Source organism: Heliangelus exortis, chromosome 4 (genome assembly GCF_036169615.1).
Source record: "Heliangelus exortis chromosome 4, bHelExo1.hap1, whole genome shotgun sequence".
NCBI lineage: Eukaryota > Metazoa > Chordata > Aves > Apodiformes > Trochilidae > Heliangelus > Heliangelus exortis.
Window position 1 is genome coordinate 1,652,719 of NC_092425.1, and position 23,700 is coordinate 1,676,418.

The 23,700-nt window shown below is 44.2% G+C and overlaps 1 protein-coding gene across 2 annotated transcripts in view; it reads right to left on the reverse strand.

Annotated features, from left to right (window-relative positions):
• PPP3CA (protein phosphatase 3 catalytic subunit alpha) overlaps window positions 1-21,039 on the reverse strand; it is a 135,890-nt gene extending 114,851 nt beyond the window's left edge. The window contains exon 1 of one of the 2 annotated variants that reach the window (XM_071742579.1): window positions 20,388-21,039. In XM_071742579.1, coding sequence (XP_071598680.1) covers window positions 20,388-20,445 — 58 coding nt within the window. In that variant the 5' untranslated portion in view covers window positions 20,446-21,039. Of the gene's footprint in view, window positions 1-14,756; window positions 14,845-20,387 lie in introns of those variants that run through there. The other variant, XM_071742580.1, reaches the window with a different exon arrangement.
• Between the last annotated feature and the right edge of the window lie 2,661 nt (window positions 21,040-23,700).

Genomic DNA, 23,700 nt, shown 5'->3' on the forward strand with positions numbered 1-23,700 from the left:
GTCTTAACAAGTAGCCATTTCAGCAATCACAAAGATTGCAAAAGCACTGCTGCTCCTCCTTGTCAACCACTTAGCCTGAGTTTCACTAATTATTCAGGTTTTATTGAGCACAATAAAAGTGATATTTATGCAGACTGAAGAAAGAGCCACCCCAAAAGAAATGCAGCCCCCAGATTTTGGATCAAGCAGAGTTTTTCATTACTACACCCATCCTGCCAATGCTCCCTCGGGCAGTTAAAATATAACATTTTAAAATGTTATATGAAATGTATTCATACTGCACCTGTAGACATACAAGTCCTGTCATTCTTTTTTTCCAGGTTTCAAGGAAAGCATCTGGGACTAAAACCAGACTCTGAGTTTTCCCAGCATTGTAATGCCAGTAGCAAGCAGTGCTTGGGTCAGCTGGTTTGTGAATAGCTAAATATTTTCATTTTTGGTTCCTTAGTTCCCTTTGCTGCATTTCCAGCACATTAATTATGTACAGACTCTACATTTAAAAAACACCAAAGCAAACTACAATTCTATTGAGGCCCAAACCACTGTGCCTAATGAAACTTTTGTTCAGCCTGCAGTAGTTGGGTCCCAAAGAAGAAAGATGAATGGAAAAAAGTTAAACCTAGAAGCCCAAGGTCTGTATTCTTCCATTCTTTAAGCTCTAAGTTAAATTTTCAGGATTACAGAAGACTCATAAAAAAAAAAAAAAAAAAAAGACCAAGTCCTTCAGCACCCAATGAGCAGCCAAAGTTGTGCCAGCCCAATACAGGTAAAGAGATTTCTGGTAAAGAGATTTGCAAGGAAATTTCCCATCCCAGGAAAATTGGGTAGGGGGAAAAAAAACAGAACAAATGTTTCTGTACAAGTGCAGCTCTGCATCACTTCAGGACTTTCCACCACACGGGAAAGATTTCTGTATGAATTAAAAAATTAGAATGTTTTACAAACATTCAAAATATACAAAATACAGACAGCACACCCACTTCCTCCTCTACTGATTTCAGAAACTGCTTATGACTTGCTTTGGAGACATGTTTGGAGAGTACCAGAGCTCATATACCATGTTTGGTCACTTTTAAAGCCAAAATGCTCCACCCAAAGAAACTCTTTAAAGCATCTCTATGTTATGACTGACAGGTGTGACCTCAGATGTTCTACAAAATGATTCTTCATTTTAGAATAGATATTGACCAGTGACTTTAGATACTTCATTCTTTATTGGGACTTCTGCCTTACATCACAGATGAAACTGCTGTCAGTTTTAGCAATCAAATAATGAACTTTTTCATGTTGGAAAGGGGAAAAAAAAAAGGGACTGGTATGGGCTTATCCAAAAAGCAAAATTTAACTGTTTTTTTTTTTTTTTACAAGTACTGAAGTCAAAAGGATTTCACAGGTCGAGAAAAGATGTTTCAGAGATGTTCACAGCATTTTACCCCACAAAAGTAAGGCAAGAAGATGAAAAAGTATAACAAGAACTGTAACTTTTATATGAATGAGCAAACCATCATGAGCCCAACAAGACCTGGCAAGCCTGTGAAAAATATATCAAGTTACTGAAGAGGTGCTCAATACTTTGCTTTAGGAAAGACCCTGAGAAAGTCCCTTGCACAAAAATGTCAATAGTTTTATGTCCTTCACAGCCAAGACACCAGGGTTGCATCTTTGTGATCATTTCAGCTGGCCATGGAGCAACCAGTGAGAGGTCAGAAACCTTTTGATCCATCCCCTCTTCTACAAAAGTACAGAGTACCAAACCCCAGCCCTTTGCAGCTGTTTGCAAAAGCACTCCTCTTAAATTGTCCTTCTAATCATTCTGAGGGGACGATAAAATTTTACAATTTCTAGTAAAAACTACTGTAAAACACCAGATTCTTTAATCCTGGAAAGATGTTTTAGGAACAAATAACTCAAGCAAAGAAGTCTTGGGATACTTAAACTCAAACTGAAACACCAATGAATTTAATTAGCCTGCCCCAAGACCACCCATATGTGTGATTTTATGATTTATTTGAAAATTTATCAACACAGACAAGGAAACTCTTGCTGGCCTCTTGAACTAATTTAAAATTAAATGCTTCATTTTCACAGAACTTAGTCACCATCATGTACCACCAACCATCTAAAGAAACAGTTTAGGTTATGAGAGATGAGGCACACAGTATTTCCCTGCCCTTAAATGTATTTCCTAAGCCCTGGCACTGAAAAGGCATCTAAAATGCTTTCTTGCAAGAAGCAGGGGGTAGCTGGAACTGGCCACTGCCTGAGCTGAAAGGCAGAGTAGTGTCTGCATGCAAAAACCTAAGTATTGCTCCAAAGCAACTATTTTTATTAGACAACTGAAGAGAGGGGTCCCATTCCCACTCGTGGGAGGCTCAGGAATACAGCTCCAGCATGAAATGCTGACAAAAATTTTGTATGACTAGGGACAATTTAGCCAAACAAAATCCACAAAAATCCCCTTCAGCAGATTGTGATTTTAGATGGAGAGTAAAAATAATAAATAGCTTTTAAACTACCAGATCTAAGGAATCCTATTCTAGAACTACACAACCTATTTTAATTTTGTATATAGATGTCCCCAGAAGGACAACACTCCTCCTGACAGCCCCCATGAGCTAGCACACCATCACAAGAATATAACTTTGCTCCTCTTTTCAAATGACCAAAATGAAAAAAAAAGTCTCTCATAGAGCATTTGATTTGACTTCCTGTATGTGCTACAATTAGGTATTTTTCCAAAAGCCTTCTGGCACCAGATCTCAAAGAATGCCAACATATCAACACATTTGTTTTTCATTTACTTGGAGATCATGTCACAAATCAACACAGCTCAGTTAAAAAGAAAAAAAACAAATAAAAAAATAAATCAAGGGATAAAAGTAGAAAAGAAAACAAAACTGGACAGGGTTTCCTCCCCAGCCAACATAACCCTCTCCCTCAACCCAGCATCTCTAACCCACAGAAGGAGCTGTTCTCAAATGAGACAAGACAAATATTCATGGTCTTTCTTTTCATTAAGTGCACAAGTCAAAAGCTATTGTCAACAGCAATGTCAACTTCAGCTTCAATCTTAAAACCATTTTTAATTGTCCCTAATGTTCTAAATGTACTGTGCTCTGAATTTGTTGCAATGCTCTCCCACTGACAAGCAGAGAGCAACACATTTCTGTACCCACCTTCCTATGGATTTCACTTCTTGAGGGAGAAAAATCACCAGAGGAGATTCAGCTGTTACAGAATAATCACTTTGCTTTAAGAAACTGTAACAGAAGACCTTTTCTTTCCAAGTTTTTCAGGAGCCTTTCAGAGGGTATTTGTCTTTGTTAGTCATTGCTCTACAAAAACAAACTACTGCAAACTACCAAGCATTTCTCAAGGATCACAATAATCTGTGTTTGGCTGAGTGCCCAAGAACATCCTCAAGGTCTGAGGATATACCAGAGCCACACAAGGCACTGTTTTAAAATACACCAAAGCCTTGGAAAGTTAAGTGACTGAACACCTGAGTAATTGCCCAAAGACCTTCTGGCTTTTCAAATCTACTTCCCAGTGCCAGAAAGACTCTGAATTTTGATGAAGTTAGTCTGGAAGAGGGAACCAGAGCCATAAGGGGCTGTGAAATCGACAGACTTTAATACATAACAAACTGTAAACTTTTAAATATTGTGTTGCAAGCAGCTCCACAACTTTCCACCCATAGCAACTCCAGTGAAGTTATTCCAAGATTGCAAACACTGCAGTTAATGAGAAAGGAGAAGCTGTGGTTGATCTGCAGAAGAGATTTGCTCATGGAAACACAAGGACAACCCACTGCACTTGAAGCTCAGGCTTGACAGCAACAATTCATATTCCCATTTAGAGCCCAATCCCTGCTTTTGTTCTGGAATCCCAGCTGAGGAGGGAAGCATCGTGTACCTGAGTGGGTGGAATATATACCTGCTTAAGCCAAAGGGAGAGAACACAGCTGTGGGTGCCAGATCCAATGTTTTCAGCACACAGGGAGCACCAGGTGACACTGTCCTGAGGGTAATCCTTATCTAACAGACTGGGGCACTGGAGTCCAAATGAGGAGAGAAAAATGGCATTCCTGACTCTGCTGCTGCCTTCCTGCAATACAATGGGAAAGTCACTGAGCAGCTCTGGATTCAGGCAAGTTCAAGTTCTTCTCTTTGTCTCAAAGAACAAAGCCAGAATCCAACGGGCTGCATGATAACAAAGGTACCAGCACAGCAAAGTATTGGTTTTATTGTCATTTACTTCAGTGTGTAATATCATGCTGTGGATCTCAGTACATGTGCTAATTCCTGCCTGGGCCACCTGAGACATTTCTCCTTTCAGGAACTTCCATTGAGAGCAGGAAGATGCTAATAAAAAAAGGGGAAAAAAAAAAAAAAAGGAATATTCCTCCTTCTTGGCCTGGGCTCAAGTAGAAGCTATCAGAAAAGAAAGTAACTTGGTAGAACTCAATATCATATTGCCCCTCCTTACCACTTCCCTCTTTCTGCACAGATTACCACTCTGAAGCACTTTTACTAATTTAATGGTATGTCTCAAAAATGAGCCCCTCCAGCACATGAATACCTGAATAATAGTCCACAGATAGATGTGAAAGAAGTTGATTTAAATAACAGTCATTTAAATTTACAGTATAGTTAAATACAAAACAACCAAAGGCTATAGAAGCAAGGTGAACCTTAGTTATGCATTTTGTGAGTCAATAACAAGAGATAAAACAAATGAGACCAATATGGAAATAGTCTGAGTGAAGTCATGCCCAACTGATGTTTGTAACACCTGGGTGGGGTTTTTGGTTGGCATTTTGTTTATGGGTTTAAGAAGAAAAAAAAAAAAAGCCCAAAGATTTTGTTATACTTACTGTAAGAAAAATAAAAGTCCATATTGGATTACGTTCTGCACAAGAGCAAATTAAAAGTGATTCATAACAAATCTTCCTGGCTCTTTTACAAGGCATAGGAGTGAACAAAACCAAAAAGGAAACAGAAAGAATATGACTGACCTGACTGCACTTTCCTCCTGGGAGGACAGAAGTGGGTTTGCTTCCACTGCTAAGAAAAACTTAAGGTAGTTTATGTACATTGACACACAAGAGAAGCTTTGGGGGAAGGGAGTGGACACCTAAAAAAAGGAAAAGGTGAAAAAAACCTGTTACAACCTGTTAAGACAGACAGAGTGCCCAGGCTGGCAGCACAGACCAGGCAAGTCATTCAGCCATTAGAGAGAGAGAAAAAAAAAAAAAAGAAAAAAAGCTGGGCTCCAGCTTATCTACAGGATTCCCAGAGTGGAGCAATCCAAGAGGGAAGTTTCTCTGCCTGTCACTGAGGGTTTGTGGTTAGGGGCTGTAGGGCACAGTTGGACTTGATGATCTTAGAGGTCTTTCTCTAATTCCAGTCCTGACATCAAGGCTGGAAGCCCCTGTCTGTAGGATTCTACAGTTCTGCCATGTACAAACACACCAACTACATGGATCTGTTTTCTTTTGATGGGTTAAGAGAAGCCAGCCCCTCAACAGAGACTTCTCCAGTGCAGCAGATACACAAACATGAATAAATAACTAACTATACTCCTTGGTTCATTTATCATACTTGGCACTCCTTGCTACTGAAGGTTAATACCAAACGAGATTTCTCCTCTGAATTACTTAACTGCAAAGGTTACACTACATAGCACAATTCCCAAGCAGGGTGTCCCTAGGTCAAGCCAGCAATAAAAACTTTACCTGAAAAATGCAAAAGCGAGGCTTCCAAGGTTTGTAGAAAACATTTACACAGTTATTATTTTAGACAGAAGGCACAAGTATAATCTTCATGCTGACGCAGAAAAGGAAAGGCAATTCCAACTCCAGATGTGTTTTTCCTGAGCTCTGAGCAGCATCCTGGACTGCTGCTGCAGGGACAAAAATCAGCCTGCTGAGAGAGCTGCATTTTCTGCTCCTCCCAAGGTCCCCACTGCACAGAACCTTTCTGAAGACTCCCCCTTACTTCAGGGAAGTCTGACAAGGCTTGGCAGATGCTCATCACTAAATACTATCTTAAATGTACAGAAGGTGCTTTAAAAAAAAAGCAACAACCAAAGCCAAACCACAAAAACACCAACACAACAACAAAAAAATCAAACCAAGAATGCCTTCCAAAAAAACCCTACCAAAACCCCAACAAACTACATTGCTTTCAACAAGGACTCTGCTGTGGTTGCCATGTATTATTCCCAGGTTTATAGACAACTGTGCCTAAATGAGCAATTATTCCTTTTTTTTTTAAAAAAAAAAGAGGTAGAATTTCTTAAAGACTGAAGGGGAACCCCGTGAAAGGAAATGTTTTCACCAAAATAATCCATGGCACTGGTGTAAGATAAACTCAGGCAAGGGTAATTCACTCTTTAGTTGAAACACAGATATGAAAGGAGCTTGCAGCATCCTTTGCCTGGAGAGGCCCTCAGAGCTCACAGACTTCAAGTTCAGCTTGCTCTGCCCATTAGAAAAAGTATTATTTCTGCCACCAGCCACCTTTGAATAAAGATCAAACGTGCAATTTTGAAGCCAAAAATGTTTCTGCTAAACTTTTAGGGACACAGCTAAAATTCTGCCCTCACACTGCTCTTTATTTTCTGGGAATCATGACAGGTTTTACTTTTGCTCTACTAAGACTCGAGGCAAAAATTTTAGAAGCCCTACAAAACCATGGTTATTTCTTAATATTGTCTGATAGAACTCCTCATTAGAAGCAGCTCACATCATGGTTCAGGCAAAGCATGGCACAAACTGAAGTCAGTTTTTAATCTATCCAAATACTTCAGAGTATCAGGATATGACAACAACAAATCCAAGCATCATCCAGCTTCCCTCTTGAGGACATAAAAAACTACTCAACTTTTCCTACACAGTCATCTGAGAAGTCTTTCATTAATATAATCCATTAAAACAGTTTCTTCTGGTGATTTATTGGTGCCTAAGACAGGTGTCCACACTACTAAGAAGAGAGCTGCTTGGGAAGCAATGCCCTGCAGCACAGCTCCAGGAGATGTGCCTGGAATATCCATTCACATCCATTCATGCTTGAAGGAGGTGAACAGATGCTCTTACAGCACCTGCAGCTTGGGGAGCTCTCATTTACTCTTCATTTCCATGTATTCAAAGTACCCCTTCAGCTCCTGTGTTTAGTTGCCAGGGACATCCTTCCAGGTCAGGGTATCTAGGTTCAACCTGCCTTTTCTTTGCCTTTTGTTTTCTTTTTTAAACTATCTTTAAGACCACTCCCCAACACCTCAACTTGCCTTTTTACGACCCAAAGTTCTCCAGAACACGGGTTCTCTTGACAAACACTTTTCCAATTACAGATAATTAAGCCAAAGATTTATTAGCTGTGCTAGAAAGTCCTGTTCCCAGCCCTTGACCAACGTGCTGCAAAGAGAGAAATTCATTTAAACTTCTTTCCTAGCCATGTGTGTTGTCCCAGGTTTTTATTATAACATATGAGCTATTTGAGTACCAAGACACTTCAGACTCCAAATAATATATATAAATATATAAGCATATATAAATATAAATATATATATACAAATATATATATATAAAATATATATTGAGCATTTTCCTCAAACATACCTAGTCAACTGAGCAACCCTGGAGCCTGCATTTTCACTACAAAAAACCAATTATCTCCACCAGCCTGGTGAATTTTGCACAAAGGTGATCCCACCTTTACTTGCTCAACACTTCCAGTGTGCTATCTCTGCTAACTTTTCTGAAGCACTCTGTCACACTGCAGCTCTTCCAAAGCTTCTTCTCATGCCCTGCCATGCACACCAAGAGATTCCCTTATCACAGGTCTGATGTGCCTTTCACACGTGCAAGGCTCAGGTGTTTCCCAGCCAGCTTTCCACAGCAATGTGCATCTTCAGAGGGAAATAAAGCAGGAGAAAGCAGCAAACAAAATGCCAGAGAACATCAGACCCGAAAAACAAAGCCATTTATCATCACCACAAATTTTGAAGCTTTTTTAACTGATTGGACACCACCCACAGTTTTAATCATCATGACACTGTGAAAAAAAATAATATCAGATAAACCAAGGAGTAGGAAAAGATAACCACTTCCTTTCAGTAGTGAGAAAATGAACCTTTTTGATGATCATATCAAAAGTATTGATAATAACTATTAGAGATTCATACACAAGTTTTTTTTTTCATTCTGTTACATGCTCAGGAGATTCTGGAAGTCATCAGGAGTCATCTGTGCACTTGTTTTGTCACCAACACTGCCAGCTACATATGGAATTGTCAATTAAAAATACATCACTTTCCAAAGCAAACTATCTTTCCTCTATATCAAAAGAAGTGTTTTTATCATGGATGCTCCTAATCACACAAAGCAGAATCTTCCTGTAGAATCAGCAGACACAACCCTTCAATTTCAAGGGACACTGCTTTATTTCATGTTTGGTAAAAAAGCCTGTGAACTCATAAATAGTGGCTTAAATATTCTTTTCAGTGTTCAGTAAAAGATAACCACAGAATGGTTGGGATTGGAAAGGACCTCTGGAGGTCCTCTGGTTCAGCACCTCTGCTCAGCTGCCCAAAGACCAGCTCCAACTGGCCAAAGGACCAGCTCCAGCTCTCTCCAAGGATGGAGACTCCACAACCAATTGGAAAACCAGTTGGAAAACCAGAGAGAGGTCTCCCTGTCCATGCAGGGGGGTGGAACTGGATGAACTTTAAGGTCCCTTCCAACTCAAACCGTTCTATGATTGTAACTCCAACAAATCCAGGGAGTAGGGTGAATCTAAATCACATTTGGAACTAAGGAATCTCTCTTCTGAGGGAAGGCTGAACAAGGTGGGGACAGACCAGAAGAACTCCAGAGGTCCCTTCCAACCTCAACCATTCTGTGCTTTTGTGAAGTTTTCAGTGTTCAACACAACATTAATAAAAACTGAGGACACACTATTCCTCCAGTTGAGGTGTGAGTAGAGGGTTAAGCAATAAAGAAACCTCCCCTTACCTGCTAAGGTAGAAGCTAAAACTAATTTCTCAACTGAATTTAAAGCAGGTTCATCCCCTTTTGAAAAAAAAAAAAAAAAGAGTTTCTTAGGTTCACTCCTCTTCTGTCTACCAGCTGTAACTTCATCTCACTATGCCCAGAAGGTAACTTCTTAAACTATTTTTCCTCTCCTTATTACTGATAAAGTAAGGACAAACAGTTTAAAAGTTCTTACAGTTACCAGAAACTGAGCACCTTATCTCAGGAAGCTTTTCTTTTAAAAGCTGCAGAAAGATTACAGATAATCTAAACCAAACTGAGGGGTACACTCACAGAGTACATGAGTAACTATGAATTTCAGCAGCTGCCTTTGCCAGCTCTCTGCCTGTCCTGCTGCACACAAACACCTCTGAGATGTTCACCAACAGAACTCCTTAGGCAAAGCACTCCTAAAACAGCTCTGCTTTTGATTTCTAGACTAGATAGGATTTCCTAAGTAACACTTCATAGCCAGGCAAAGAGATATTCTTGCCCACTCTGCTCTAAATTTCTTCTTCCCCCATTTCCCAGCTGTAGACCCAATATGACTTCTTATACCATCAGGGTCCCCTCTAGTACCCACAGAACAACAGGGCTAAGGAAGGCAATGATGCCACAAATAATGCTGCACCATCTTCAGTACTACAAGTGTCATTTCCATACTAGCATCTGCTCCAGAAAAATCAGTCAAACAGATTTTCTTTAAGGCAACCCAGACACGTTCATGATGGAAGAAAACCGATTTGTAAAGGGGCCACAAAAAAAATGTGTTCCTGAGAAAGGTTCCTACTTGTTTTTCCAATGATAAAAAGAGAGCCCACATCCATAGGAAACATTTTAAGACTGCACATCTGAAGACAGCAAACTATTGCTCCCCAAACCCAGCTACTACCAACAGCCAAGTCCCTTTCTACCTGCTAAATGAGAGCACTGCAGAGCAGAGGAGAGCTTTGCTGTCCTGTCCTAAGCTGGGTAAAAGCAGAGGTAACAAAGCAGTGTGAAGCAAAAAGAAATCATGCACTGAAAGGGAGGGCCAAAATCCCAAGTCCTGTGATGACAACTTGATGCAGATTTAACTCAAGTTAATGCAAAGACTCCAACTCCCCTGGATTTCAGGAGGTTATGAAACAGGTCCTGCAGAGGGAAGTGTTCCAAATCACCACCTGCAACACCATATTTTGCTATCTAATTGCCACCACTGCCTATGAAGAAGTCCCTGGTGGAAAATAGAGAACAAATACAATAATCTTGCTTTCTCATTTAAAAAATGGCATGAAAGGAACAATAAAAGAAAGTTATTGAAGAGTAGATTGCTCCCAGCTGTTACAAAATACTACAGCTGTTTGTGTCACTGCAGCTAATGACCACTTGCACTTTTTCTAGCACAGTGTGACCACTGTAATCTACATCAAAACCTGGCAAGTGTCATGGAAAAAAAAAACCATAAACCTGAAAAAATATTTCAATTCTGGTTGATTTTTTTTTGTTAAATTTCTGTTCATGGCTTGGGTTTTTTTATGCTTGGGGGATAGGAAGGGGGCTTGTATGAATGGTTCTGCATTCGAACTACACTAAACTGCATAAATATTATAGAAAATAAAAGTTATTACTATAATTCTTTTCCATCAATAAAAACAGAATTCCACCAGGAAATTCTAAACCTGTTGTTGAGGTGTGCTGAGTACAACTACCTCAAGTGCAAGGTGGATGAAAGAACAGCTTTTCTGGACAACTTGAGCTTGCCCATCTAGCAGCTTTTCAGTGCTTTGTTAACTGCACTATATGGGAACCAAAACACATTTTCCATAAGGTTTCAAATATACAAAGGCAAAAAAAAAAAAACAAACACAAAAAACCCAAAACATAAAAACTGATGCAGAAACCACTCTCAGATACAACAGCACAACTCCTTACCAAATGGAGAAAAAGCTAAGGAAAAGGATGTATCCCCCCCAATAAAATCTCCCCAGAGGCTGGAACACACTATTCCAAGTTATTTCATATAATTTCTAGAGAAAATCCCTGTGAACATGTTTCTCCCCAGCCATGTGCTTTCCCTTCCAAAGTCACCCACACACAACTATAGACCAGAAAGAAGCCATGAGCTCCTCTACTTTTTTTTTTTTTCTCCTAGATACCAATGAAATCACCAATATAAGAACATCAGCATTAATTTTACCAGTTTCTCCACTTCAGGACAGAAAAACACTTCCAGAGGAATTGTAAACACTTGACAAAGACTCTCACCTAATTATCCAGCATGCACCCATCTTCACAGAAATAAGTGAAGGATTTGGTAACAACACATACAACCATGGTACAAGAAGGATGAAATGAAGCATCCCCATCCAAAGAAAGAGAAGGAACAGTTAAATATGTATTTAAAATCACATACAACAATGGAAAACATGTTAGAAGCTGAGACTTTTTTCTCACTTTGGCTCACTTATCCAGACTGCAAAGGATTTCTTCCCAAATAATGGCTACTTCAAAAAAAAAAAAAAAAAAAAAGTACAACCTACCTTCAAAGACACTCGCAAAAGCTTAAATTAAAAATTAAAATCTAATCACATACTAAACTAGGCCAAAAACCTGTTGTTTGGATTCTATTAATTAAGTCTATTAAACAACATCCAGGGTGAGTGTTAAAAGCCTGTCTCCAGCACCACTCCTGTGTAAGCCATTATTAAGACATGCTATTTGCAACATCCTAACCAGAAAATTCCAAATGCACTTCCTTTCTTGTGGCAGCACTCTGAAGGCCTGGTATTTCTGTATAAGTGGTAAGTATCAGAGCCATCACTAAAGCAGAACTGGGTTGGTAGCATATGCTTTTTTTTTTTCCCCTCCATCAGAACTGGGTTGGTAGCATATGCTTTTTTTTTTCCCCTCCATCAGTTCTACCTCATATGACAGGTAAGACAACTAGAAAATATTTTGCAGTAACATGGCTAAGATGCACACTTCAAAAAGATGGGATGGAGAAAGAGAATATGGTGTAGAGTGCTTGAGCTGTTATCCTGATCCCTGGCTCCATCAGTACTTATGTGATGTACTTGATGCTCCTGATGGGTCCCTTCCAACTTGGCAGATCCTAAGATTCTGTGATTTATTCAATCGTGTTACAGCAATTTTGAAAGCCCTGGAATGCAGTCCTTGATTATTTTATTAAGCCATATATGCCTATCTGAAAGGCAAAAATAGTTATTACTATTGGGGAGATTTAACACAAGCATATTTTAGAACAGTTTTGTCCTTCTTTCTCTACCACAAAGATGATCCTAAATCACAGAATTGCTTCTGCACCTTTTGTGCTTAGAGTTTAAGGTGGGGACTGTAAAGTTCACTTATCTTTGGTGAAATTCTTTTTTTTTTTTTTTTTTCAAAGCAAGCATTTCCAGCTTCACCAAATCCTCCCTCCTGTTGCTAATTAACTTGTGCCTGGTTGCAAAGACACCAAAGCTTAAGTACTTAGACCACCCCTCTTCTCCAGTTAACCAAAGAACACCACTAGCTAGCCCTCAGAGTTGGGTTTTTTGCAAACTAAGAGTTAAAACTACCAGTCACATTGCTGAGTTTTCCACATCACTGCTAAGCAACCTAAAGCAGCAGCTGGACTGCAAAATAGAGACATCCTTGTGACAAGCAGGGTAGAGCTAGAGCAGCACACTGAGAGTGGAGCTATTCACTGAAAGGAAAGCTACAGAGTCAGCAGCTGGCTGCAGAATTACAACAGAAAACACTTCCCCAATTCTCACAGGTTTCTCCAAGCAGCTCCAGATACACCAAAGGCAGCAGAGGACTGTTCACTGAACCTTTTGTATTAGGGACTCAAAGCACAGCTACCACTGAGGCTGCTCCACGTGCTTAACAACAAGTAGGAAAGCAACAAGGGGAGAAAAGTTTGCAGAACCATAGGAAAGGAAAAGGCAGGAAAAGAAAGTGCATACTGAAACACAAGAGAGTATTTAAAATAAACTTGTCAAAACCAAAAGGAAGCTGCAACAGAAACTCAGTGCAGCAGAGCTTTATTTCTAGGAAGTATAAGCAATACACAACCCTCAAACTGAACGTTTCCAAAACTTCATGAAATAGACCCTGAAAAGAAAAAATGCCGTTTAGACCTTGGGCACATGGAGCCCCCCAGACACCCAGGAATTCACTTCTAACTAAAAACACCATTTTTGACTCTTTCCACTCTGCTCCTTCTCCTCTCCAACTCCCATCATAAATGGTGTCAGCTGAAAATCACTTGGAGATTGTGTTGGCACCATCATTCAACCTTAAGTAAGACAGCCCTGCTCTCCTCATCCAGCAGTGTTGCCATATCAACGCTGCCATGCCTAACCTCACTTATAAAAATAGATTTCATAGTCAGTTTAAGATGCATGTAAATGACTGTCAAGAAGGTACTACTCTGGAGGTGTTATTTCAACAGTAGCAGCTTTCTGGTGGAGGAGTAAGGAGGATAGGAATAGTTTCGAATTTTATCTTTAAAGAAAAATTCACCATCATAGCACACATTGTCTGCCTGTTTCTTTACATCCAGCAATTAAAGGGTACCAACAAGAACATACCTGGGGTACAGCTCCAGCAGCAGTGTGCCTGAACCTCCAGCCTCAGCAGTGGAGCACTCACTGCACATATGCTGTAATATTTTTCAGAGCTGGGATGATGCTTCCCACCATTATTGATTGAGTAGCCATAAAATGATCTTTTATGGGGGAAACCTAGGTAAATGATTGATTATCAGAGCAGGAAATAATTTAAGTGTTCAGCTGAAGAACCATTATGCAATTGTAACTTGCCTTTGACTGGTGAAACCACACACACAAGAGTATCAGAAGATACCTTTTCACAGAGATGATTTGAAGTGGCTTTTACTTCAGAAACTTGTGGCTTCTTTTATGGAACGCTTGAGAAAAGTGTTAAGCAGTATCTTTGCATCTCAACATACTCTTAAGGAAGTACTTTTCTCCACATTCTTTAAAGATATAAAGACAGAACTATCCTCCTCTGCATGCTGCTTGAACATTACTGGGAAGACTTGGACAAATTAATAATCATATTTAAATGGAGTATGTAATTTAAATTATAGTCCTGCCTTTGTCCTTTAAGTAGGAGCCACTCAGAAAATTAGAAGGAACTTAAAAAAAAAAATAAATTATAGTATGGAGTAACCAAGCTACAGATACTTATTTTTTGGCATGATTCAAAATGGCCAGTGGCAGACAATTCCTTTAGAAACACCAGACAGTGAGGAAAGGGAGAGTTCTGGAAGTCATGGAACTACCAAAAAAAGTCTTAAAATATCAACTTATGTAATCTAAGGCAAATAGATCTCACATTTGATCTTCCCATCACAACCTGCCCAGAAAAGCAAGCACAACCACACACATAATCTCTAAGTGGTAGGCACACAATGGAAGCAGATTTTGTCCAATATGGAAATGGATAGCAGAGAGGAAACAACTGTTCTCTGCAACATCCCCCTATGGAAAATGACCTAAACTGGTTCACATTTTCCAGCTAAGTTCAATGCTGATAACAGCCAAACTCCTCTTTCAAGCTTATCACCACCACCAAGGGTACCAGAGGCACCAGCTCTCTTGCCAGGCTCAGCCAAAAAGAGCAGGTAACAGAAGACACCTCAAGCCAACACGGAATTCACAAGCATACCCAAGTTTTTTTAAGACACAAATCAAGCAATTTTGTCCCTCACCTTCTATCAGTTCTGAGAGAACAGGCTCAGCAAATGACTCATATCCAGAGACTGAGGAAAGCCTCCCACCCATGCAGTGCAGCAACAGCTCCAGCAGCAAGGCAGAGCACAGCTTTGCCCTGTGCTCACACAGCACAAGACTTGCTGTGCTGAAGGCCTTATTTACAGAATTATCTTAATGACTAGGGCTGGGGAGTTCACAAATCAAAATAAATCACCAGCTTTATCACCCCAGCCCGTCAAGCAGAGGAGTTTGGTTTTGTTTCAGTTTCACATTACTGCATTCCCAACCCAAGATGAGCCTGGTACCCCTGGCAGACACACACCCCCCTTCCAGCAGTGTCAGGGACAAACCTGCACTCTCCAAGCAGCATCAAGCTGATAGAACCCCCTGCTCCTACAGCCATTAACTTCATTCTGCCCACCATATAGGAGCAAAGTGGTTACCTATAAGGAAGCAACCAACCCACCTCGTTTTCTTTATTGAATTAACCCTATGCAAGCACATTCAGCTGCTCCCTGCTCTCAGCTGCACCTGGTGTGGCTTGCCTGGTGAAGATAGCAGGGGATCTGTGATTACAGAGTGAAAAAAGCTGAGGTGGAGGAACCCCCACCCCTTCAATTGAAGGTGAAAGTGGGTAGAGAAGAGCTGGTAACTCCCAGCTGTACCAGTGCCATCTTACATCCACCAGTTAACAACCCTCCTGAATCCCAAATGCAGGCTTCCCCACAGCAAGTATATTCCCAGGGATATATTAATTACAGAAAAACAGAGTCAGCTTTCCTATGCCAATAGGAACAGCTACAAATAAACTCCCTCCTTTCCTTCAGGAGGATCAGGCAGATACTGAATCACCAGCACCCTCAGAAAAAAGGGGCACAAAACCATCTGATTTACTGTCATTAGACAGCTCTGACTATCCAAGCAACACTGGTCCTTGTCATACGTTTCCTGACACTCAAATATGCACCAAATATATGTAAAAAAAAATTTATAAACACTACTGACATTCAGGTCATCACAAGTTACTGGAAAACCACAGCAGGGCAGCCCAGCACTTGCAGGATGCATCTATGTTGGAAAAAAAGTTGCATTTGATTCAGGGAGAGACAGAGGCAGGCTCCTGCAATACTCTGATGCTGGATCCCAGCCTGGAGTACAAGCCCTTGGCAAGTACACACAGGTCTCCCTGGACTAATGGAAACTCTAAACTTCATTGTTAATTCCCATTATTGACAGCAATTTTACCTTTCACTAATCTGAAATTAACACTGATGGGTAACATATTGATTGTGAGCTGGTGTTGGTATTATATTACCACCAACAAACAGCCTGAACATTAGATGACCATGAATAATGGCACACTCTGAAATTCAGAGACAGGAAAGACCAGTGTCCAGCTTTTAGGGGAGCATATGCCTCTGCATAGAATGTTCAAGAAGAAAGGAGAATGCCATAACCAAGGTTCCCAAGCCATGGCAGCAGCCCCTTTAAACAGCTGAGTTGGAAGGATTTCATTAAAACTCTGTTTTCCTTCAAAGAAAGAAAATAAAAAGCAAAAAATAAACCCCACAAACACACCATTCAAAAGCAAGTAAGCATCTGAACTGCCCAGAAGAATCAAAATAATTGTACCTAGCTAGCAGCAAGATTTCCAAGAAATACTGCCTTTACTTCTTTTGCATGACCACTCGAGTTGACTTTCAAAGCTTTTATGTAGGATTACTCTGCTTTAGAGCAGTATTTCTAGAAGGCAGTAATGCAATACTGAATATTTTGAGGAGATCAAGTAACATGATACACAGCTTTTCTCTCCAGGTCAGTGGGGTTCAAATCTTGCTCGTGTCAGTAGTGACCAGAAGCTGTTGACATCAGGCAGCTGTTCTGTGACCCAAGAGGAATGAGCCACAATCCTCAGGCCAGTTTTTGTTGGACAGGTATCCCTACCTTCCCAAGAACAACCAAGCCCACACTCTGGCTGCCAAGTCTTGGGAGTTAAAAGCAACATAAGCAAGGAGCAGCTTTCTCAGCCCTGAAGGAGAACAAGAACTTAGTTCTGCCCAGGGGGAGGCTGCATCACACCTCCAACACTGGAATTTCCATTTGGAAGCACAAGTGAGCATTTGTTGCAACAGGATGTTGTCCTGAGCCTTGATCCTGCCAACTCCTGCTTGTACAGGTTATCTGATTTGCAGTCACCACACCATTCAACCTGTTGTTCCTGGACACCTTCACAAAATCCAGAGAGGGATAGAGAATGTTTGCATCTGAAGTGCTATCTAAAGGAGAGCAAAAGAGTAAATCCAAAAACTACTTTTCCAATTGTAACTGCATCTTCTGGATTCACATAAAGGACCCTCCTTCCCTTTAACTCAGCAGAAAACAATTTTCTCAACTTTACTGAGCCTTAATTTCCTTCTGAAAACTTAATGTTAGACCTGAATTCCTTCTTTCCACTGCTCATTGCACGACAGCATCAGATCCAAACATTTCACTCCAGAGGTCAAATTTAACTGTGTACAAGCTGCATAACAGAGGTGGGAGAAGACCAAAACCTTACAAGCAAATACTTAGGGGTCCCTGAGCCTTTTTCCTCTTCTCCCAGAAGTGTTTTATTTTCAATTCAGATCAGTTAAAGCACATTTCTGATGATTCAATAAGCAAAGAAAAAAGAGCATGAGATGAAATCTTCACCTATGGAAACACCCCACTTCTCAGCATATTTGAGGATTTGAAGCATGACCAAACAAAAAAAAAAAAAAAGAAAAAAGAAAACACCAAACCCAAAAAAACAACAAAAAAGCCAAGCCCAGAGCAACCACCCAAAAAAGCTCTCAGCCACAGGCATTGTGCAAGAATCTGCTGAACTGTCCCAGCCTCCCCAAACCCACCCCACCATTGGGTAAGAGTGCCCAGCCAGAACTGCTGTTAGAGGGATAGGAAAAGACACCTCCTGTCATGCACCAGCAAATCAAAAGGGTTTTTCAAAAACGCCAAACACAGTAAAAACAAGCAAAAAAATCCAAAACCCAAAACCCCAACCAACCTACATGCAAACAGAAGACAGTTTAATCCAGAGCCTGTATACATATGCTAAAAACATTTCCTTTCCAAGTAAGGTTTTACATGATACTCTAACTTTAAAAAAAATTGTTTTCACACATTATATCTCACCAACACCAGAATATCTGTTTTTCCTCTCTAAAACACCAAGGCTCTCCAACTACTGCTTACAAGGTGCCTTTTAATTTTTTTTTAATGTTCTTTCCTCATGTGTCATTGCAAGCATACTTCAGTTGTTAATCTCAAAAAGGTACACACCATGTCCTATAGGAAAGAAAGAACAAAGTCGTATTTTCCTGTCTTTATTATTATTACCACCAATTGTTTTCTTACTCAATTTCCTTAGTCTACACAAAGGCAGTGTGAAGTGCCTATGATACAGCAAAGAATAATCCTATTAAGAATTAGTTGACTGTGTACCACTCTCTTCAGATGCTATTTTAAGACCTTAAAAGGAATTCAATATTTAATAAGGGACTGAACCAGTTAAACACATCTTCTCCAGTGAAACACTGGCATTGTGAGACACCAGTTCCACTGCTTAGTTGTCCATCTCACCTGGCATTTTCTGTTCTTTTTGTTCAGTACTTTAGCTCAGTTCCAAGTTGATTTGAGCTTCAGTTGCATTAGAAAAAATATCTAATGAAGAAAAATATCTAATCATATGTACTGCCAATTTTTCTTAGAAATGGTGCTTTTAGATGTCCGAGATATTATTGCATGGTGAAAAATGAGCCATTGCTATCAAAACACATTAAAAGGTGCTGAAACCACGGAGGGTTTTGTAAATACTGTGGTAATTCCTGTTCATGATTAACATGGACTTGAGCCAAAGGAAGATCTGCCATAGCAAAGATCAGGGCATTTGGTAATGAGTTAGGAACAAGGCAGGTCTTAATAAAAAAAAAAGTTAGGCATCCCATAATCATGAAGAAGTCTTCCCAGTAGGACAGTTCTTGTTTCTACCAAAGATAAACATAGCTGTTTCAGGCTTCTAAAGCCTACTCTTGGTGTGATAAAACAGACTGGCCACTTAAACAAGTAATAAATAATCCAGATATTACAAAGTAAAGGTGAATTCCCAAGCCATTTAAAAAAAAATCTTATCATGCCTGCAATTACATTTCTTGCAACATCTGAAGACCTACAACTTCATTTGGAGGGCAAAAAACTTAAGCGAGAAAAAAGCTTAAGAAGGGAAGTGTAAATAGATATAAACACACACACAAAAATATATTCCTTTAGGACTAATATTTACATGGAGTGTTTAGCTTTGGTATACACACTCATGTAAACTGAAAGGTGTATCTATTCCAAGGCCATTTCAACTTCCAGCCTCCTGGCTTCGGGATGGATGCATATTCCATCTAGGATCTGTACTTTCCACCATAACACTGGAGTGGTATATGGGTTATAACCCCATGAAATCCACTCTATCCAAGCATATCCAGCTACGTGGCCAGCGTAAAACCGAGAAGCCCAAGCCACCGAATCCACACACACCTCAGAGAGACCGAGAAACGCACATGTGCCATTTAAACCGGGCCTTTTCCCAGGAAACGAGACCTTGTTCTGCACTGCAGGGCACAATGTGTTGTTAATCCCAACTCTTAATTTATTTCCAGGGCCGCGGCTGGCAGCACACGCATACCTTCGGAACCGAGCCCGAGCCATGGAGCCGATACGTGCCTGTGCCGAGGCCACGCACACACACACACACACGCACACCACCCCCCCGCACATCTGCACGCACACGCGGGAGCACGGCCGCTGGATAACTTCACATCCCCGCAGGCCGGGCCGTCAGTAGGAGACGATGGAGGAGGAGAAAAAAACCTTCGCCGCCCCCCTTGTGCCCACGGCCCCGGCCTCCCTCCCCGCTCGGCATCCCCGCCGCGGGTGTCGCGGGGGCGGCCCCGCAGGGATCGGGGCGGGGGAGGGAGGAGGGAAGCCGGGCAGCGCAGCACCCGGTTCTCCCCCCCCCCGCCCCACAGCGTAGGGTTTGGGTTGCGGAGAGGGAAGAGGAGCCCCGGAGGTTTCCCGGCATCATCCTGCTGCATGCGGGGAGCCCCACGGCAGTGACAAGCGGCGGCGCAGCCTGCGGGGGGGATCCGGGGAGCGTAGTGCAAAGGAAGAGGAGGAGGAGGAAGAAAGGGGGGATGCCCGGAGAAGCGGGCGGGCTGGGGGAGGGAGGACAGAGCCCAGCCCCCCTGTCCCCCAGGCTCCGGGGCGGGTGAGGAAGCTGGGGCTCCCCCTCTCTCTCACGCCAGCCCTGTGCAGCGCCTTCAAGGCGGAGAGGGGGAGGCGAAGGGGGGGAGGGAGGGGGAGAAATGCTGCAATATAGCGCCGGGCAGGCAGGAGAGGGAAGCCGCAAATCCCCCACCGGGGCCCGGCGCAAGCCACCGGGGCCGAGCCCACCGCTTCCAGCGGCCGCGCCGCCGGCAACCCCGCGGTACCTGCCCGGGGCGGGGAAGGAGGAGGAGGGAAAAGGGAGGGGGGGGGAGGACGGACGCGACCCCAGACCGGGGCACGGAGGGACGATCCGGCCGAACGGGCGCAGCACCCACCTTTCACCACCCTGTCCGTCGTCGATAACTTGGGATCAACGGCCTTATGCTCCGACATGTCCGGCGGCCGGGGAGGCGGCGGGGCTCTCCCCCCTCGGGCAGGGCAGGCACGGGCTGAGGCGGCGACCGCCGCTGCGGTCAGGGCTCCGGCTCCGGCTCCTCCGCTGCGGCCGAAGTTGCCGCGTCCCGCCGCTCGCTGGCTCGGCTCGGCTGGGCTCTGCCGCGCGGTGCCTTCCTCCTTCGTCTTCCTCCACCCCCGTCCTCCTCCTCCTCTTCCTCCTCCAGTTAATTATTGCTCGCTTTCAATCACGCCTCCGGGTCGTTTAGGACCGCCGGCTCTTCCCCCCCCCGCCAAAGCCCCGGCGACAAACCCCGCGGCGGGCGGCTGTCAGGCAGCGCCGGCAGCGAACCCCGCGAGTGGCCGTGGGCAGCAGGAACAGCCAGGTTGCACACGCAGCGGCCAGCCCCGCGCTTCCTTCCTCCGCGGCGCGCTGCCGGCTGCTCCGGCTCCTCCCGCCGCCGACACCGGCCGCCGCACCGGATCGGGATCCGGATCCGTGTCTGTCTCTCCCCCCCCCGCCCCCCTGCAGGGTCTCTCCCCTCACTCGCACCGACACCGGCTGCGGCCCCGCGGTGCTGCACACGCTCCGCGCCGCAGCCGCCCCCCGCCCCCCCCCATCCTCCCCTCCCTCCCCGCCCCGCCGTGCGCCCGGCCCCGCCCTCCCGGCTCCCGCTGCCCCGCGCCGCCATTGGCTGCCGCCGAGCTGCCAATCACTGTCAGGTAGCCCCGCCCCCCCGCGCCGCACCGCCCAGGTGCACCCGCTGCGCCCACCCGCGCCGTGGGGACCGGCGGGGCCGCGCCGCGCCGAGCACCGCAGCGTCCCGACCCGAGCCGCCCTGCCCCGCCGCGCTTCCCGATGGGGCCGCGGCTCCGGTTCGGTCAGGCGCGGAGGAACGGCGGGGCCGCGGGAGCCCGCCCGTGGGCGCGGGGGCGGCCGCCACTTGTCACTCAGGGTGGCTGCGGCGGCCGCACGCCGAGGAACCGCGCCCGGTGGCCGCGCCTGCGTGCCGAGCGGCCCTGCGCTGGTGCGGGGGAACGGGCGGCCGCCTGCCCCCGTGGGGTGCCCGTCCCGAGGGGGGTGTCCCCGGGGTGGGCACACGGAGGCACAGCTGGCGCCGGCCTGCAGGACACTGCTTAAAAACCACCTTAACGGGGGAGGTGCTCGCACAGCCCCCGGGCAAGAGGCTCCACGCTACGGAGAGCAGAAAAAGCGCATCCCTCTCCTATCCCCTCCCGGGTGCCTTGCCCGGGGCACCTGGCACGGCCCAACTTGCCGAAAGGGCTTGCAGGAGGCTGCAGGGCTCGGCCTCGCTGCTGGGGCCTTCCCCGGCCCCACGGTCTCCTCAGAGTGGCCAGCAGGGCCAAAGGCCACGGTTAAACGCGGGGTGTGAAGTGTTTTATTGTCCCCGGTAGGAAGGTGACAACTTGTACTTCACGTTTCTTTGGGGACTGGAAGGTAACTGACATCTGCGACAGTGTCCTCTGTCGTTCTGAACAACATAAATGTTGTTTAGGGCTTGTTTGTACATGTAGGTGTTCAGGAGGAGCTATTCCTGACTAATTTCATGACTAATTTCCAGAATAAAGCTGAACTGTTCCGGTTTAGTTTAACACCGAGGCTTAATTAAAGAGGAAAATGGGGCACACCTCTTCAGGAAGAGGGATGTTTACAGAGTTGTTGTTGAATAACTTGTGTGTAGATGAGCCAAGAATCACCAGACACCTATCCCGGCTTCCCACCTCCCTCCAGGGTGATGCACAAGTTGCAAGCTTAGCAGATACTCTGGCTTTAGAAAGCCACAAAGAAAATAAGATGGCAGTTATGACACATATTCTCTTCTTTGATTTGCCTGACATTTTTAGGGGACATTTTGTTGGCGATCCTTGTGGTATTTTCACTGAACATGAGAAGACGCTGCATGCAGCTGACATTCAGTACAACAGCATGAGTTCTCCGCTTGTTCCCACAGCCCTGGGGAGCTCCATGTGCTGTGACCATCCTTTTGTTCCATGTGCTCCAACAAGCTGGGTGACCAAGTTGCCATCTGAGATTCCTACCGGGATGGGAACACGGGACTAAGCAGTGGAGCTAGTGCCCAATCGAGGTTATTTTAGAGATGCCCTAATAAAATCTGAAGCCCGTGCCATGCATGCAGAAAGCTCCCCATATTCCAGGCCTACTTCATGAAGCACCAACAGGAGAATCTGGGCAAAGAAATCCCTGCACTTAGGAAGGAGATTGAGGTCCTGGAGCAGGTCCAAAGGAGGCAACTGGGCTGGTGAAGGGACTCGAGCACAGATCCTATGAGGAGAGGCTGAGGGAGCTGGGGGTGTTGAGGCTGGAGAAGAGGAGGCTCAGGGGAGACCTCATCACTCTCTACAACTCCCTGAAAGGAGGTTGGAGCCAGGGGGGGTTGGGCTCTTTTCCCAGGCAACTCTCAGCAAGACAAGAGGGCACAAGAGGTCTCAAGTTGTGCCAGGGGAGGTTTAGGTTGGACATGAGAAAGAATTTCTTTACTGAGAGGGTGATCAGGCATTGGAATGGGCTGCCCAGGGAAGGGGTGGATTCTCCATCCCTGGAGATATTTCAAAAGAGCCTGGATGTGGCACTCAGTGCCATGGGCTGGGAACCACGGGGGGAGTGGATCAAGGGTTGGACTTGGTGATCTCTGAGGTCCCTTCCAACCCAGCCCATTCTATGATTCTATGATTCATCCCCAGTGCTTGGTGCTCGGACAGAGGGAGAAGCAGCACGTCAGGAATGCAGCATGGCCAGTACACTCAGGTACTGCCTACACCTCCTGGGCCACGGCTTCAGGAGAGGAAGAGGACCGGTTGGGATCCGTCCTTCTGTGACTGCAGGGTGTTTGCATGAGTCACCTGGATTCTTCTTGAGAGGCTGCAATAACACAGGCTCCAGGTCTCTCCAGCTTACACTTGCTCCTCCTTTAGTCACAGGACAAGGCTTTCTTCAGCTCTGATTTTTAAGGAGAAAGTTATTGTTGCTGCTGTGGAACAGTGTCACAACTCCTCCATGTTTGTATTAACTCTGAAAGCTCTCTGGGACTTGTCTAATTTTTCCTTTGCTCCTAAGCTTTCCATCAAGGCTAGGTAAAGTTCTTTCATTTTATCTTGTGGAGGGATGATCAATTTATCTTGATCGTGCATCCATTGAATGCATTTAGTCTGTGTCCAAGGCTGTGGGTCTCTGCATCCCTACTTCAGGTCATTTCTTTTTCAGGAGCTTTCAGA